The sequence below is a fragment of the Agelaius tricolor genome, unplaced genomic scaffold, assembly GCF_023055355.1.
Source record: "Agelaius tricolor isolate 1412-34295 unplaced genomic scaffold, bAgeTri1.0.p SCAF_2, whole genome shotgun sequence".
Classification (NCBI taxonomy): Eukaryota; Metazoa; Chordata; class Aves; order Passeriformes; family Icteridae; genus Agelaius; species Agelaius tricolor.
In genome coordinates, this window is record NW_027269262.1 from 52,249,640 (window position 1) to 52,268,829 (window position 19,190).

Consider the following 19,190-nt stretch of genomic DNA (forward strand, 5'->3'; position numbering starts at 1 on the left):
GCTCTGTCAGCACCCCGAGTCCCATAGCAGCTCAACCTGAGTCCCATAGCAGCTCAACGACTGCTTCAAGGAGCCCCAGTGAGAGGGAGGACAGGGGATATACACACCCAACAGACCCAGGAGAGATCTAATTGATTGTATCCCACCTAGAGGAGGAGCATGTCCAAGAGCATTAAGTTTCCACTTTCCAAAGAGAAGAGAGCTGTGAGAAGAGAGCCCAACACTGCCTCTGTTCTTTATTCATGTTTATAGGTAGCCATGGTGACTAATCAGGAGATTTGTGTCAGGCTTGGTGACTGCTATGCATAATATATATATAAAAATAATATACCTGCCTGGTTTAGAACAGCATTTTCCTTATAGGGAGATGGACATATTTTGATTTGGATACAGCCCTTCACTTCCCCTACATGCAATGAATGCTATCCTGTAGATCTTTTTGCTCAGGCTGGACCCAGTTGAGCATTCAAAAAATTAAATATTTTTCTTTCCCTTCTTAGGAGAGGGCAGCAGAGATGTGCCCTAGACAGACCTGCTCATGGTGAATGAGATTTATTTTAACTTGTGAAAGAAATTCTGCTTCTCTCTGTCCCTCTCCTCACCCCTCTGTGATGCACATCCTGCCTCCAGACACACTTCTTTCCTCTCTCAGGTGTGAGGGTTGGAGGTAAACCCCATCTGTCTCAAATCCAACAGCAACTACTGTGTCAGATTCTGCCCTGCTTTATATCTCATAAACATATATTGATGACTCCTTCCATAAACCCTCCCACAACTACTGCTGTGCTGTAGTAAACTTTCTCTTGGCCTGGTATCAGCCCATGAAGCTTCAGCCCAAAGGAATCTGGCACAGTAGCAATTTAGCTGCATAACACCTTGATGGTTGTAGAGCTGACATTTCCCTCCATTGCCAATATCGAAGGGAGTGAGAACAGGCAATGTGCAGCCTTAGAGCACAATATTGTTTTGTCTCTGATTATCCTCCCCAGCCAATAAATGCCTCAGAAAGTTTCTGCAAAGCAGGAATATTTGCGCATGGTCTTGCGCTTGAAAGCATATCCAAATTATAATGGAATGCTTTCCTCCAAAACAAAGATAATAGGGCTTGGGAAAATAATGTTTTAGGTGATGTCTACTAGGACTGGCAAGCTGTCTGGCAACAAATTCTTTGGGGAAACACAGCTCAGTGCTCTTGCTGAAGGGGAATGAGTGAAATTACAAGACAGGGAAAAGTAACACGTCTTGAGAGGTTAAATGCAAAAGCCTGATTACTCCTCTCAATTATCCCAATCTTACTTTGTGAAATTCACTATTTGAAAAGTGCTTATTTCCAAATTATACTGAGATGAGCAAGAGGATAAGTCAGTGAAATTACTAAATGAAAACCAACCCTTTTATATAATACATGCAACCCGACCAATTTAGTACAACAAAATCTGTAGGCATTTGAAGTATCATGAAAATAGTGTCTTTAATATACAGTTTATATACTTACAATACGCAGTTTAAATTTGTTCATATACATTACAGGGATATTTATTTGCACCTGGTTTAAATAACAATCTGCCTCCAGCCTTTTACACAAAAGCCCAAAACAGCACAGAATTCCACAAAACCTATGCTTCGTTTTATAACGGAAATTACTAAGCCAAAGTTTTGGGGCTTTTTCTTTTTTTTTTTTTTCTTCCCCAAATGTTACTTTTTTGACATACCCAAAGTGAATCTAAAGAGCTAAGAACAAACATATTTTTAATACAATTCAGAAGATTGTCCAAGTCAAGAGAATCATTCTGCAGATTTTCACACTGAAAATTTGGTTATTACACACAAAAATTGTGAAGTCTGAATAACTCCTGGGCCACCAGGAGCTTAAGACATAACAAAATGGAGAGTCATTTATTGCTAGGTCTCAGCAAGGGGCCTGCATTTCCCCACTGCCCTGCCATCCCTATAAATAAAAAGGACGATCCTTCTCGCTTATTAGGATTTCATTTGTACCTTCTGGTTTGCATACAGGAATGCTGCAATTTCAGAGCATCAGAAAGAGGAGCCAGGAGAGCTGGGCTAAGCTGTAGTCCTCTCACAGGGCTGGTGTTTGGCTCTTAAGTACCATGGTGTGACCCCCTGCCTGGCCTGCAGGCAGGACTTGGCTGGCCTGTGCTACAGGCAGGCAGCCCACTGGGAAGCACACAAGAAGCTGGTGCCAGCACAATTTATTTTGTGGGGGACAACCAAGAAGTTGATTCAAGATGAAAAGATAAGAGAAAACAATTATTTATAGATAGATTTGAAACACAGCGCGTTTTCAGGCAGCTTTGCTGTTTACGCTGTTTCTCTTGAAGCTGTTGTTAAGGAACAAAGTTCTTTTAAGTGGCAAGTAAACCTGTTCTATTAGAAAATACACAGTAAATTCTAACCCTTGCTTCTAGCTGAAAAGAACACTTCAAAATGTATTTCCCTTCTAATTTTGGATGGACCAAATGTTTTCCGTCTAAGTTTCTAGCCGTAGGCAATTTTTACAATATGGCAAGAACAAGAATGCAAATATGCACTTTGAGTTGCTGTCAACACAGCTTTGGTTAGCCAGGCAGGCAGCAAGACAAAGAATCATCATCCTGGGCACAATGAGCACTTGAAAGAAACTAGCATTTCCCCTCAAGTTTCCTCTCCATCCCTTCCCTGCCCAATTCGGTGTCCACCTCCAGGAAAGCCTCCATGCCAGAATCCAGCTTTCACTGCTGAAGGCAGCATCAGTCCTTGTGCCAACACATGACAGTTGCATAGAAAGGATGTGTTTCCTGGTGCAGGACAGAGAGACAACTCCATACAGAATGACATGACGTGTTTTTTGCTACCAAAACCCCCAGACAAACAAAAACCCCAAGGACAACACACAGCTCAGACACCGATAACCAAGGAAGCACCACAGGCCTTACATTTATTTAATCTGAGGAAAGAAATCCAAGGTTAGGACTGGCCTATTTTGGTGGACTGCCTTGAAAATGTAAGTGATTTTAGGCCCACTCTGGCACAATGGTTACAGCTCTCAGGCTCCAAAGACAATCAACACAACTCCCATCAACATGGCTGGACTCCACCACCGTCCAAAACCAGATTGGTTTTCCCCACTGCCAACCTCAGTGCTGTGCTTGGGACTTGCCATAGCCTGGCTACCTATTGAAAGGTAGCCCTTTCCATAACCAAGGATCCAAAGGCTGAGCCACAACACTCCACACACCCAGTTTGCTCATCACTCTGCTGATTTCACCAGAGCAGACACTTCAGTCCAGCTTGTGTACCACAACAGGCAGATCGACACCGGAGCCATATAATTCACAGAACACAAATGTTAGGAACACCTAAATCCCCAATAACGGCTTGGAAAGTGAAGGCAATGAGTGGCTAAGGGCAAAAGAAAAAGTTAAATGCTAATACATTATGCATCAAAGTAAGTAAGAAGTGCCAAGCAGAATGAGACAACTGGAAGACCATCAATAGCAAGTCTGCAGTTAGAGGTTTTAGCTGTACTTTGGCACACAGGCTCAGCTTCTGCAATCAATGCACATTTCTAGGCCTTTCTGTGAGCCAGTTCTATTTTGGTTTATGCACATGGGATGTTAATGCAGCACGGTCATGAATGCAAATTCCACCAGTCTCTTTGCAAGAATAACCACTTCAAGCAGGTAAGCAGAGATAATAGAATTGGTATGAATCCACAGTCAAAGAAGACTATTTTCCGAGGGATGTTAATATTCTGGGGGGTGTTAGCAATATTTAATGTTAATATTACCAAGATTGTAATATTTTCTTTTTCTTTGAGATATTTTGGGGTTTTTTACCTGGAACTAACAAGCTGAGCAAAACAATGTACCTGACATTAAAGATTTGGCCCTTTCATATTTGAACACTCATTTGACAAAGTGAAGTTTAAAAGGCAGTTGGTTTGACTTGCATGTGGTCTACCAACAAGTATACACATCTGAACAGTATCTGAATTTGCTCTAGTCTTATTTGAAGAAAAAATATTTTAGAATGCTAATTAAAAAGCATTTGGAAAAAGCTATTGATCTGTTGCTTAAAGTGAATACATTACAAAAAACAGGATTATAAACTCTTGGAGGTTTTTCTATTGGGATATTTGTTGGCTCTGTAATACCCACAACAACTGGGCTTTGCTTTCTAGGTGGGAACTGGTGGTTTGCATTACTGGAAGACAAATGCATCTTGGCTTCGGCATGGCAACATGACATGAAATGTGTCCCAAACAACAGAAAGCTCTATTTGCTAATAAATTATTTTCAATGAGTCAATATGGTTGAGAAAACAGGCAACTCTAGCATTTTTGTCTCTGCTCTGTATTTTCTCTTGATGCTCCCAACTACATGCCTTACCAATGGAGATATTTTTTAATACATCAAAAAGGTAAGCAAGGCAGGTGATGGTGTTCTCTTGGTCAGGGCTCTGCTCAGCAGTAAGGGAAGGTGAAGTTGCTCTAGCATTCCTAGCTCTGATCACCTGAGGATCCTGGGCATGTGCACTGAGGAGGAAGGGATAACACAGACTGTTTCCTGAGGACCTCCATAAATCCAGTATATAAAGGCAGGGGGATCCTGAGGTTATTTAGGCTCATTTCAGAGAGCTCTGTCAACTACAAGAAATCCACAAAGGACGATCAAAAGTTACTCCTACTCCTAGCCTTGTGAGCAGTTAAATTTGAGAGGTCTCCAGGGGCAGACTAATGCCCACTTACCATCTCTGTGCTCCCTTTTAACTGCTGCTTCTGTGTGACATCTACTGCAGTGAGTTTTTGCAGCTGGGCAACTGAATTAGCACATCCTTTGATGGTACAGCCCCTCCCACTTTGACACCCACATCCCCCTAGCACTGCAAACAAGACAGGTGAACTGAAAAGATCACAAGCATTTCCTGTGGCATGGCCCAAAAGCTCCCTCAGCCCATTCTCAGCAGCATGACACGCTCTGTTTCCAATCCCTCCCACCCTGCCAGCACTTTATTTCAAAGGCATGACACAGGAGCACTGCCACCTTCCCACACAGGTCTGACCGCAGAAAGAGGAGAGCAGACCAAGCACATTTCCAGACAATCAGAACAGCAGCAGAAGAAACACAAGGAGTTGTTACCTTTCACCACAGCACGGCTCCTGCAAGGGCTGTGCTAGCAGGCTGCTGCAGCAGGCAGGATCTGCTGAGAAAAGAGGCTGTGCACTGAATTGCTTTTCTCATGAGAAAGCTGCACGACCAGAAGTCACGCTATTTACTCCAGTCATCCGACGACAAAAGCAACTTTTGAAATCTACAGGTCATAAACTTTTAATTGGCCAGGGCAGAGTGGCTCAGTAGAAAATCCCCCTTCTCCCTCCCCTCTGGGCAACGAGCTAAGCTTGACTCTTGGTTTAAAAACATTTAACTCTTTTTTGCTCAAAGTAACATGGAAAATGCATCCACGTTACAGACAGTCAGGAAGATACTGTTAATAAAAATAATGCTGCAAGAACAGTGTATTAGTGGCACTTCACAGCAATTCTTAACATTTTCAGATGTAGTGTCAAAACCAATGCTTTTGTATATCTGCAAGTCACAGCATGTTGCCAAATATTATGTGAACAGAAATAATCCCGTAAGAAATATCTTTTTTTGCAGTTAACACAAAACTGTAAACTGGATTGGTGTGTGTCTTTCAGCATCAAATTGTTCAGCAATAAATACGACTAAGTCTTAACAGACTATGGAGCCAAAGTTCCCTTAGTGTCCTGTTTTTAGCAGCTGTTGAATGTTCAGGGATGCACAAAGGCACACCTCTGCAGATTCTCTACCTTTATTATTGACATAGAAAAAAAAGTCCATTCACCACTGAAAAATGTTTATCTGCATAGTAAGAATTTTTCTACTACTATTTACAAGAAGGATTTTTAGTGCAAAAAAACCAGGAAGTGATGTATTAGCTCAAATGTATCGAGAACAGTTTCACTAAAAACTAGCCAGCATCACATCTTGGGCCGCCAGCCATTAATGAACTGTAATATTTTCTTAACCTGCAATTTGCTTAGCTTGAAGTCTTCTGATAGGATTTCTTCTGTAAGCTGAACCAGTAAATTGCCATCAATCTTCTCTGTGACAAAAAATGATATGACATCTTCTGACAGACCGATAAACCTCAACGATTTAGACACTTCCTCTATGGAGAGTCCAGAAAGGTCAGTGGGTGGCTGCCAGGGAGAGCCATCCCCACAAGACCTTGGTGCTAACTGGAGGTGGAGGGGAGATGAGAAGGGGTAAGACACAGAGAACGTATCCTGCATGCCCTTTTTAGCCAGATACTGATCTTCCAAGACGGCTGGAGAGCCGGCTTTTGATTCCTCCTCGGCACCATCGATTTTCAGTGGCAAGGGACACATATCTGTAACTGTCTTATCTTCGCTTGACTTCGGTGCCCGAGGAGGTAAGGCAGGACACGAATGGCTCTGCTTTGTGTTGCTGACTCCCAGAGTTTTCTCATCAGTGCAGTCTAGAGAGTAACTTGCTGACTTTGGACAGCTGGAGATGGTGTTTGTGAACTCTGTTGGAGTCAGCGGGGAGTACCCTGTTGGGAGCTCACATCCATCGAAGTCAAAAGTCAAAGGTGCTGGACAGTTTCTCTTTGGCGTACCTGGAGTCTTCTGTCTGGGGTAACTGTAGCTCCTGCTTGGATCAAGCAGGAAATCACTCCTATTCAGACTTTCAGCAGTTCCTGAAAAATGGTTTGGCCAAGATAACCTCGAAGGCAGAGCTTCAGCTGAGGGGCTTCCCAAAGGCATTGTGCTGTCAGGCTCTTTGGATTCAGTTTTCATCATGTTACATGGGTAGCAGGAAACAGGTGTGCTCTCAGTCGGGTTGGTGTTGTCGCTCTCTGTGACATTACTTAAGGAACAAAGCAGAAAGGATGTTGTTAGTAAGAAAAAAATTGACATTTCAATAAACTCATAAATCATCTGATAGAAGGTGACCATCACTTTCTTTCCTCCAGCAGAACTTTTCACATTTGAATTAACATATTTGAATTAATGTATTGACAGATCCTTTACCCCTTCTACAAGCCTGACAAGATGCTGATATACCCAAAAGCCCCATGTCATGTTTTTTCAAGCTCATAAAAAAGTTGATGCCTCAATTCAGTTCTGTGTCATCTCACAAATACTCAGTTTTTCACTGCTGAATTCCTGAGGGATACCACCACGGATAAGAAAGAGTCTCACATACACTAGAAAGATGTTCCAACCCAGCACTTTTCTATATATATACCACAGATGTGTCATGGTATGCAAAACTCATATGAGGGCAGGTCACCACTGCCCTAGGCCATGTGAACCAGTGCAGAGTACAGAGACACAGAGGGAGTCAATGCTCATGGCCAAAGGAAGAGTTTTAGCTGGACAGGTAAGCAGACCTGGCTGGATGTGCTGAAGAATCAGGCTTTAAGCTTACCCAGAGTAACTTCTTGGTGTGTCTGGATCTTTCAAAAGCTTTGATGTTAAACACTTGCTCTTCAAAGGCACCTAAAGAAAGTTACCCTGGATCCACTTCCAGGTGGTGAACTAAGCTCAGCCTGTCCAAGGGAACTGATGGTTTATAGCCAGGTATTCTCAAGTGATGGGGATGACAACAAAAGCACACAACAAATGTTTGCTGATTTTATGCCACCTTCTAAAAGAAAATCTTTTTGTGCTGATCTTTGGAATTTTGGCCAACTAAACCAGAACACTGGAAAAACAATTAGCAGACTTATAAAACCCTTACTCAACACAACAGACAGAAACCAACAGCTGAAAAAAACTGTTTTAATGACTTGCCTCTCTCTCCTGAAAACTAACTACTCAAGTAAAAACTCAGTAGTCACCCCATGACAGCTCAGTGAACACTGCTTGAGAATGGATCAAGCTATCAAAATGGATCAATGGAGCTATCAAAAAACCAGCACAGTTTTCAATGGATTGACACAAAATTACTTCCTTGTGTGCTTACAGTGGATCAGAGAGGCCAATCTGGACTTGCCCAGATCAAATACAAAGTGCAGATGTGTAAAAACAGTTCTAATCTACATCACTGGAAAATATCTGTCCCAACAAATGCAGTTTCCCTTTTTCTAATCATCTCTCAGTCTCCATTCTGTGCCTTCCAAACTTTTCCTCTGTTTATGTCACTCATACAAGTCTGATAGGTAAAGCAGCTGGATGTTTTCAATATGAGACATGGAGTTTTGCCCCCTCAACAGGGATACACCATCAACTAGTTATTTCTGGCTGCTTAAAGGCCAACTGGTGTATTGCACACAGTGCAAATCATTTTTCACAAACCAAGCCATCAAGCTGAGACAATAGTCAGTGAGGTGTCGTAAACAACCAACAATGCAGAGCAATTAAATTGATTGATCCTGTTTCTGTTCTCTAATTCCATACTAGAACTGGAACATATTACTGAGTTCAAAGATTAATGGAATTTCTGAAAACATTTTAACATTTTCGAAGTGCTTCCTTATTTGGCCTCCACTAAAATGAACTGCCTAGGACTCAGTGCAAAAGGATGCAAGACAAGCCTCACATACAGCTGAAGTCAGGTATCAGGCATTTTTAGAGGCAGATAAGGACAAATCATACTGACTTTCTTTCTGTTTAAAATACTGTCTGCAACCCTTCATGATCCAGAAAACAAGTTTACTGATATAAATGGCAAAGCAATCTGGTTACTCTGCACAATGGCAATTTTCTAGTAGCTTCCTCTGCAACACCAGGTAAGCTCTACCAAAATGGAAACATCTGATCTGGACCCAGCTGGAGATGAATTTCATGCAAACACTGTGAAAGTCAAGGCTTTCTTTTCATAGAATCACAGAATTATTTAGGTTGGAAAAGACCTCTAAGATCATCAATCCAACCATTAATCCAGCACTGCCAAGTCCACACTAAACCATGTCCCCAGGTGATACATCTACACTTTTTTTGAACACTTCCAGGCATAGTGACTCTAACACTTCCCTGAGCAGCCTGTTCTAATGCTTGACAGCCCTTTCCATGAAGAAATTTTTCCTAACATCAAATCTAAACCTCCCCTGGTGCAACTTGAGGCCTTTTCTTCTCATTCTATTGCTTGTTAGTTGGGAGAAAACACTGACCCCAATTTCACTGTAACTTTCTGCATTCCTGTGAAACTTCACTTCTGTTTTCTTAGTTTTCTCCCTAGTTTTTGGGAGGCAGATGTATTCTTAGCTACAAAGAGAGAAAGCAGCATTTGGTGGGCCCCTAAAGCTGGGAGGTCTTGTGCTCAGCCTCCTGTGGAGTAGACCTTTACAGAACTACCCAACAGGCTTTCATAAAATAAGCAAGCAGCCTTGATTTAGAGTGATCATTGCCAGATCCACAACACTAAGCTACAAATGTGCAGAATGACTTAGTAAGGCAATTTCAGCATAAGTTATTATACCAACTGCATCTAGGCTGAAATTAATTCAGTGATGTTTTGGATGAATTTATAGTATCCACACAGGTAGCACTGTGTCATTGAAGGGGTACCAAAAATAATGGCAAGAAGACATCCAAGGCAAAAAGGAGGTGAGGCTTCAGAAGGTGCATATACTTTCCGAAGCTGAAGGAAAGACACTGTACCACTAAGAAAAGCTATGCAGCCACATAATTCAGAATTTACTGACAACTTTCAGCTAGCCTGGGTGGATTATCTGGATTGTGGGTTGGGTTTGTGCTGAAGTGTGTTTGATGTGGGAGCTGTCTGGCCCCCCTCTGCTACACCTCACTTAGCACTCAGTGGTGTCTGCTGGTCTTTCTGTCCTCCATCACACCCACCCCGCAGGTGTCCATACAGTTAGCACAACACATTTCTGGATTACCACACTCTTTTTGTGTCTCTGATTATCACAGCTGGCTGCACTGCATGCAGCACTGAAATCCCACCCAAAAACTAGCTTTGAGGTGGGCTGGTTTGAAGATTCAAACCTTTCAAGAAACATGGAGAATTATACATGATCTCTTAACTAGTCAGCCTATGTCACCTAAGAGTGATATTACCTCTAGCAATGTATGCAGGTGTTTAATATAAACTGCTATGTCCAATCTAGTAAAATAGAGTTTCTGCTGGAGCTTTCCTTCCTTTTCAATCTTTGAAAACAACTTGACAGGTTAGCCCATTTTACTGCAAGTCTGACACGACACTGTGCCTTAGAAACAAGTGCCTTCAAAAAGAACGCTGCTAAATTTAACTTTCTCAGAAAGAGCTAGCACAGTGCTCCCACAGCTCAAACACATACATGTTGTGCAGTCCTGAAGAGTAGTAGGACAGAGTGGGGCTGGGAGAGCGGGTCTGCTGTCGAGCAGGCTTCGCTGTGCGAGGAGGGATGGAAGGACTGGTGGAGGACGGCTTTGAACTCCGTGGCGGCACTGGGGGAGCGTTGAGGAGCCTGCATTCCTCTTTTACCTGCACAAAAGAAGAACACGTAAGCAAGCAGCAGGAAAATCTGGGCAACAGCAGCCTCAACCAGATGAAGCACATCTGGTTCTGCCTTATTCTTTGAAGGGAAATAATTAAATAGGGAGGAGAAGGGAGAAATGAAAAAGTATATACATTTGCAACAGTGCGTATCTGTCAAGGAAGTCCAAAGGAACGCTTTGCCACTGGTAGAACTACCAGCAGTCTTTTTTAGGGCACATTTCAGCAGTTTGACAGCCACTCATTTAAAAAGTAGCAGCAATGAAACTATGTAAAAGAACCTTCCAGTAACACAGAAAATCAGACAGACTGTTCCTGATATTATACATTTTGTAAGGAGGAATTCATTACACCTAAACTTCATTAGTGTTGTTTACTTAGATGTAATAAACCAAGCTTATGTAATGAAAAGATCGCAATATACTTTGATGTTTCCTGACTTACTTCACCAGTGATAGTCAGTCATCCAACTATGATTCCCAGCCTCCCTCCCTCAGGAATAGTAATTTATCTCATATTTACCAGCTTCTGGATTCAAACTAGGAGCTTCAGTCCTTCTGTAACTGCCAAAGCAGTGCAGGATAAGGTTGTCCAAAATGTACAAGTGGAAAGGTGTACACCCAGCCTACAGGTCTGCTCTGTGCAGCCAGACAACCTCACAGCTTAAAACACACAGCTGTAGCACAGATCACCTGAAATTTACTGTGGTGTGCCTGTGTAGGAGCAAAATGTCAGGATCCGTCCCCATAAAAAATATGATGGAATTAAGGACTTAATCTCATCAGGACATATTTGAGAGAGCAACTTTATTTAGTAGGGCTAGAGGTGAGAAGGCTGCTGAGAATTCGGCTGCCAGGCAGGATTTTTAACGATTCACCACCTGCCCCTGGGCAGGAGGAGACCTCTATGTTCTCCTTGTCTGAAACAGTCTTAGATGCATCAGAAAAAGGAAATTATTTTTGTGTTTGAAAGCTGAAGTTTATTTTTAAATTTTACAACAATGCAGAACTAAAAGTTATCTTAGCAGTTCTGCAACACATAATTAGCAATTAAAGTGATTTAATTTATTTAAAAACAAAATAAATGTGGAACCTTTTGCAATCCACTTCAGTGCTTTCAAAATGCAACAACATATTTAGTACTTTAGTGAAATGGAAAACTGGGGACTAGGACATTGTAGTACATTTTTTCCCTAATTCAAAACAAGTCAAAATTACAGGAAATGCCCGTCAGCATAAAACACTGAAATAAATCTTGTTCTAAGGGATCTTATTTGCTCTTTCAAGGAAAGGGGAAAAAATGAATCAATTTTATTCATGTTTGTTATTGAATTCAGGCATAAAATTCTTCAACCATTTTAATATTGTGCCCCAAGGACGCCTGAAGACTTTTTCTCCCCCCAAGTCAGAATAGGCAAAGTTAATAGTGAATGCTATTGAATATATATCCATGGGGTTAGAGGGACCATTCAGGGGAGCTCTTGGAGCACAGCAGATGGTCAAAGGCTTAAAGCTTTTCTTTCCTGGAAGACTGAGGAATTCAAAGGTGCTGGCATAACAAACTATGCCAAACTCCCTTGCTTGACCCAGATTGCAGATCAGAATGAAGCCATAAATAATACCTGTTTGCAGTCCCAATTGGTCCCTGTCACAAAACCACAATTACAGCTGCCACACGCAGCCCCCAGGAAACCCAGCAGAGGAATAAAAAGGAGAAATTTTGCAGATTAAACTGACATGAGCAAGGGGAAGCTTCAGGAAAGCCATGCTCACTAGGTCCAAGAGAATGGCAATGAAATAAATGCAGGAGATGAGTGGAACAGCCACGGTGTGACAGGACAATGACCTCGATGGCTGCTGCTCTTAGCTGGAAATACTCTTTGCTCTGGAAGCACTAAATGTCACATGGCTGTCAGATACAGATAAAACACTTACACTGCACAACCTGAAACTTCTGTTAGACATTAAGCTCTCTCATGCTCCAACCCTCCTTCCTGTGACCTAGGAATGGTGACCTGTTTCCAATGGCATGAGGTGCTATGTTGATTTTAAGACCACCGCTCCTTTTCCCTGCTGCCAGCCCAAGCCCTGCCAGCAGCACCTGGGCCCTGGGGTGCCACTGCTGAATCAGGGCACCACAGGTGCCCATTGCAATGACCAGCTCTGAGGCTGCCTGGATAAAACCTGCCCTGTCACCAGCTTGACTGTGAGTGTAACACAGAGCAGTTCCACACTCCTCGCCCACAGGAGCCTGAGCTTCCGGCGCACTCCATTAGGGATGTGCTTTGTATCAATCAGGAAAACAGCTTCTGATGTTATGCAAATTAGTGTTTGGGGAATGAAGAAATTACTAATTTACAGGCCTTAATTCAGAGGTTATTCCCCCCTCTTCTGCCTTCTGCCTTCATGCTACTTTGATTTTCTGAAAGGTATTTAGAAAATACGCATAATGTATCACAATGCTTCATCCTGCTGGAGAGAAGAAAACCAGAACAGCTTCTGAAATACCCAGATGTCCTTTCCCATCCTGCAAACAGCTCCTGGACACACATTTTAAATTTAGTGCAAAAATACAATTGCCAGCCAACCTTTACACAGAAATGCTATGGAATATCATTCTAGAGGGAGTGATGACTAAACCAGCAGCTCCTGAGATCTACTTACTCTATAAATACCTACATGGAAACCATGCAAACATCTCCTCGGCCCCAGCCCACAGACAAATTCTGTAGGTCACTGATACTCACTCCAAAGCTGTTCCAGGAAGCCATAAAAGCAAGTATAAATTATTATAATCTATGGAAATGTAGGTTTTTAGTTTTGTTTTATTTTTAATGGGGTTACACCCCCTGCCCACCTCTAAATTCCAGCTAATATCTTTAGCAGAAGTTATTTCTCCAAAATGGCTAGAAAGATACACTGAGATTGCTGACAGCAGTCACACATTACCTCAGTAATGTAAGACACACATGACAAAATTGCACACTTTCCAAAATAACTCTAAAGGGCAACATACACATCTACCCCAAGGATTCCCCAGGTCTGAGGGTCCACACTGATGATGTGCAGGTGCTCCACAGCTCTCCCAGCGCCCACAGCTCAGCGGTAAGACCCTCATGTTGCAGGCATGACCCATGCCACAAGGGCTGTGGGGACAGCCTTCCTCCCCCACCACCCACCCCCAACACTGCAGCACTCCTCTGACCCTGTGCAGAAGCAGTTCAGCTCACACAAATCAGCAGGAAACGAATCATTTTCCAGATCCAGACCTGGCTGCCTGCCCAGGCACAGGAGTGCCAGAGCCAGCACAAAAGGGAAGCCAGGACGATGTGTCTGGGAAAGGAGGAGGAGGAGGTGGAGGAGGGTGGGACCAACCCCACTCCAGTTAACACCAGTGTAGGCTGCCAGGGAGCCTCATCTCCATATGGTGCTGCTGGGCACTTGTCCAAGAGTCTGGACAAAGTGTCAGTGCATACCTGACCTCAGAGGCAAGGAAGTGCTCTTGGGTTCCTGCACTTAACATTGCACGTAAACACTTTGCTGAGAATGTCTTGCCTTTCCTGGCCGCTCCAGATCCTGCATTTGCTTTTAGGGGAAGTTTTGATGGCACAGTCCAAGGGCTGTAGCTGGGCATTTTGTGCCTGCCTGGTGTCCTCCTCCCCTCTCCTCACTGCACCTCCCCAGGCACTGCAGAGCCTGGCCAGGGGCATCCCCACAGAAATCCACTGCAGGCTGACCCAGCATGAATGAACACTTCTTAGCTTTCAACCAGGTTGTGACCTGACTCATGAGGGCAAGGCTACAGCCAACACTACTGGACTGTTAGATGGCAATAGGAAAGGTAAGGGATCATCATGTTTTGCTGCAGTTTGGTCTCAAATTAGTCTTAATTTACTGTACAGCCATGCTCTTGAAATCACCATAGGACTTTCAAGTGGAATATTTTTTTAGTTCCAGAAAAACCCTTGCAAAACAAATTTGTTAAATAATGATATACACCAAGATTCACGTGATATATGTATCATTGACATTTTGCTAAAGACTCCTAGACACTCTTTCCTTAGGGAATCTTCTTCCTTTACTTTCTTTTCTTCCTTTTTTTTTTCTTAAATAATGCTTAGGACTATGTCAAGAGACCACATAATGAGTGGAATCTCCAGCCAGCCTGCATAAGCTCCTGTTGATAAAATACATTTGCATTTTTCCCTCCTAAGTCTCCATGACATTTCAGGTTTGGAGAAGTGATTTCTCCCATGAGTTTTCATTAAAAACCGTAGGCCAGGAAACATGCTCTGTTTAAACTGAGTCCTCTAGAAGGCTCATTTATCAATTCTGCAGAGCTCCTATTTAAACATATTTTCTTTCAATAAGCAGTACAGAGCAATTAGTTCAGGTCTAGTTTGATAAAGTTTCCTTGGGGACAATGACACAGTATTCTTCAAAATCTGCTATAGGGTCACAATAGATAAGACAATTTCTCATTAACAAACACTTAAAATCTGTAAAAATTCTAGCTGTTCTCATTATCAGAGCCTGTTAATTGAAGACACACTAAGGCAATATGAGGTATTTCCAAGTGGGTCATGCCCCATACACTCTGGCCACAGAAGATAGAAGGCATGAGAAAACAATGAGGTCACATGGAGAGATGATGTGGAAAGCAAGAGAATTAAGTGACTCAGCAATTCTTAGACCTTGTTTGTGTGAGCAAGAAACCTACAATAAATATCATCTTTAAGTATCAGGATTAAGCTGTTAGATCAGTAATATTAAATATACTCCAGTGATATTTAAGACATGACTTACACACAGTAGGAAACTAGCTGAATTGGCACATCTTGCCAAGTCTGACTGTTCCCTTGCCCTGTATGTGCCCTTCCCCCCTCCACCAAGTATTCCCTAAAAAGATCTGCATGCAAACTCTTCACGACCTAGAAAAGGAAACAAACAAACATAAACAACCCTGACTTACTGCTTCTGATTTGGGAGGCACTGGAGGTGGAGGTAGGGAAACATCTGAAGACTTCGTGGTTGTTCCGATGGTTGCAGGCACAGGAAGAGGCGCGGTACCACACTTTGATCGGAAGGATCCTCTGTAGTTCTCACACTTGTTCTTCTCACTTAGCGAGCATGAGAGAGGCTGATCACCACCCTTTCCAGACCCTTGGTCCAACCAGAGCTCTTCGTAAGGAAGCTCCGGTTTCGTGGGCAGAAACATGGATTCTTCGCTAACTTCAGGGAAAAGGTAATCACTGCCACTGTCCCCCGACTCCTGGTACTGAAGAGCATCGTGAGAGAACAGGGCCCACTCGTTACACAAGTCCCTGCAGCCATGGAGGTTCACCTCGCTGTTCCCATGCAGGTTGTTGCCGTAGACACACACGGAGAGCCGGTGGAAGGACTGTGTGAGCTCGTCCCGCGCGTAGCTGAGGGAGTTGGGCACGTGGCTGTGCCCCGCACACCGGCTCTTCTTCGGGCTCTTGCAGTCGTCGTTCCAGTCAGTCTTCACGTCCCGCACGGCACGCGAATACTCGTCTATGTCAAACTGCTCCTGGCATATATTAAACCAGTGCTGGATGAGAGGCTCGTGCCACAGCTCCCCCTTGACCACGCTATCGGGCAGAATAAATTTCGGAAGTGTCAAGTGCAAAGGAAAATGCATGGGAATGATTTTGTTTCCACGAAGCACGCAACAAACTACCACAGTCTTGGTCTGAATGTTGACAAACTTGTACCTGTGCCCCTCACGGATGAAATGCAGGTCATAAGGGTTTCTTGGTGTAGGACTTGGCACAGTCACGTTCACAGGCAGCCTGGTTTTTTCTACTATATTGCGAATCGTGTGCTCGCCTTCTTGCATCTGCACCTCCAGTGGGCTGCGGGTGCTGAACTTGCCCTTACACTGGAAAGGGAGACTGATGCTCTCATTGGTCCTGTGGTTCATGCAGATGAGGCAGGGCATTTTGCCTCTGCCTAGCTTACTAATTGAATTAAGCTTCCCGATTTTTTTGAAGATGGTGTTGAGCCGTGACTTCTCCTTAGAAGATTTTGCATAAAGGATTTCTGCTTGCCCCATTAAAGTGAGCTCATCCCCAGTACTAAGGGTAATGTTGTAAACTTCAGTGTCTTCATTGCATTCACCTGAAGCTACCTGCAAAATAATAATGAAAAATTTGATTTTCCCCCCAATGAAGACAATACTTCAAATCACATCAAATCTCTTGAGACTGAACTTACAAGACTATGTATTGGAAAACATTAAAGTAGCTTTATTTGAACAGCTGACTGGTCAAGTGCAAGGTGTTTAAGCTGAAGTAACCTTTTAAAATTGTTCAGCTCATTCTTGCATTTTACTTGAGAGGAAAGAGCCACCTGAAATTGCCAAAGGAGGCATGAGAACAAACATAACCATAATCAGAAAGGGCAAATCCACATATCCCAGCAGTTCAAATAGCCACTTGTGTCATTCAGCTATGACAGACTATGTCTGGATTCCCTCGGGTATCTTTTCCCACCTTTGTTTTTGCTGTTTGTTAGAACTTATTTGCCAGGCTCTTGAGGGAAACAAATGTCTTTTACCATCTTCAGCTCCCTGAGGAGCAGAAAAGGTGATCTCATCATTACAGATGAAGCATATCCCTTTGATATAATTTTTTCCAGGCTAGGGGGAATGACAGATGACATCTATTCCGTGAAGGAGAAATCAAGAATATCGGTCTATCCCATATGCCTAACTCCCCTCCCTGCTTTGCTCTCCTAGTCATAGACTTCCTTCCTCATTTTTTGATCATAATTGCAATTTAAGAGATTAAACAACATATGCACAGCCATGTGTGAGCGTTTCTAGTATGGAAATTGTACCAGGAAAAAACCCCCAACAAAACAGATGTCCAAGGCTCATTTGCTTCTGAAGTTATTTCCTTACGACTGAAATAACTCTTTATAGACAAGATTGCTCTGCTTCATATTTGAGTGGTTTAATGTGAAAAGCCCTTTTCAGGGACCTAACAGAACCCACCCAATTCTTTGGTAGCAGCAGATCCCTACTCATAAATGAAAGTGTACCAGATAAACACTACTGGTCTGTTATCAACTATTTTATTTGAGAAATTGAACATACTAAAGAAATTGCCAATGAAAACATATGCTAAAATTGTATATCCCTTCCTCACCTCCAAAACCCCTAAAGACTTCATGGACTTGAGTGAAGTTCAAACTCCAGGCTTCAAACCCTGGTATCATCACACAACTGCATGAAATCAAAGCTGTAATTCCAGTAAGTCAATAACTGACAAGCGCAGTGAATAATGCTTCCTCTTCTAAGACATGACCTGCAATCCCTCTATATTTGCAGAGCTGTGATTATTTTCTGCAAGCCAGAATTGCAGTTGCACAGGCAGCTCAGGCGAGGTGCGCCGCCTTAGCACTTCAGGCTCGGGGCTTCCGGAGAGGAAGTCATTCAAACCCTGAATTATCTAAACAAACACTAATTGGTCTAATCCAGGAAACCACTAGGGTTTATGGTACGTAATACTCACTCACAGTTTGCACCAGTGGCCTGGCAGCATTTGAAACACCATGACATGAAATGAAAGCACTGGAAGCTCTTTTGCTGATAAGGGCCATGTGATGTTCATTGCTGGTTTCTCCTGACACTGCCACAGAGCGCTGCATTGGAGCTGCAGCCACACAGCCCTGTCTTTGAGGGGCTGATAAGGGCTGAGGACACACAGGGCTCTGTGCCTGTACCATGCAATCTCCCCCTTTTCTTTCTGAGAGGGTGTTTTCTCTAGGAATATTGGTTTCTAGAATCAACAAGTCCCTGCAAATGGCTGCTTTGACAATGCCAGCTACACTGTTGGACTTTTCACTCGATGCTGCAGCATCACAGCTTTTCCTCACTACTTGTGGGACACTGTCTGGAGCAAGGCAGGTGTCACAACCTGCAGCTGTGGGAGCTCCTCCTTGGGCAGCTTACAGTTCTCTGATGATTCACAAACAAACAATCCACTGTAGGAGGAAACGGTGGGTCAGATGTGAAACCACAGAGGTAACTAAATGGCTGAGCTTTACAATGAGGGTCTTGTGGAGCAGCTACTTATTGATGCCATCCACTTCAACCAGCCAAATAGCACATGGGCTTTTAGAGCCAACTGACATGTTTAAAGACAAAATTATTTTCAATTAAAAACATTGGAAAACATTTTTTTCATTGTTAAAAAAATACAGTCACAGGATCATTGCAGGTGAAATAAGGCTGAATTTAACCCTCAATCTGATGGGGGAACGAGACACAGGAGAGCAGCAGAGTAGAAAGAGACCTGGGATGATGGCAAGTTGAACATGAGTCAGCAGTGCCCTGGCAGCCAGGAGAGACAACTGTGTTCTGGGGTGCATCAGGCACAGCACTGCCAGCATCAGGCAAGGGAGGCAATTGTCCTGCTCTGGGGCAGTCTCACCTTGAGTGCTGGGGGCAGTTTTGGGTGCCACAATGTAAAAAAGACATTAAGCTCTTAGAGAGCATCCAAAAGAGGATGGTGAAGGGCCTAGAGGGGAAGCTGTATGAGGAACAGCTGAGGTCACTTGGTCTGTTCAGCCTGGAGAAGAGGAGACTGAGGGGAGACCTCACTGTAGTTACAACTTCCTCATGAGGGGAAGAGTAGGGGCAGACACTGATTTCTTCTCTGTATGACAGGAACTC

The 19,190-nt window shown here is 43.2% G+C and overlaps 1 protein-coding gene across 2 annotated transcripts in view; it reads right to left on the reverse strand.

Annotated features, from left to right (window-relative positions):
* Positions 1 to 1,452: 1,452 nt before the first annotated feature.
* The window catches only part of GAREM1 (GRB2 associated regulator of MAPK1 subtype 1), a 102,350-nt gene continuing 84,612 nt past the window's right edge, over positions 1,453 to 19,190 (reverse strand). For both annotated transcript variants that reach the window (XM_071418818.1, XM_071418819.1), the window contains 3 exons: positions 15,462 to 16,640; positions 10,312 to 10,478; positions 1,453 to 6,917 (listed from right to left, as the gene is read on the reverse strand). In XM_071418818.1, coding sequence (XP_071274919.1) covers positions 6,005 to 6,917; positions 10,312 to 10,478; positions 15,462 to 16,640 — 2,259 coding nt within the window. In that variant the 3' untranslated portion in view covers positions 1,453 to 6,004. The remainder of the gene's footprint in view (positions 6,918 to 10,311; positions 10,479 to 15,461; positions 16,641 to 19,190) is intronic.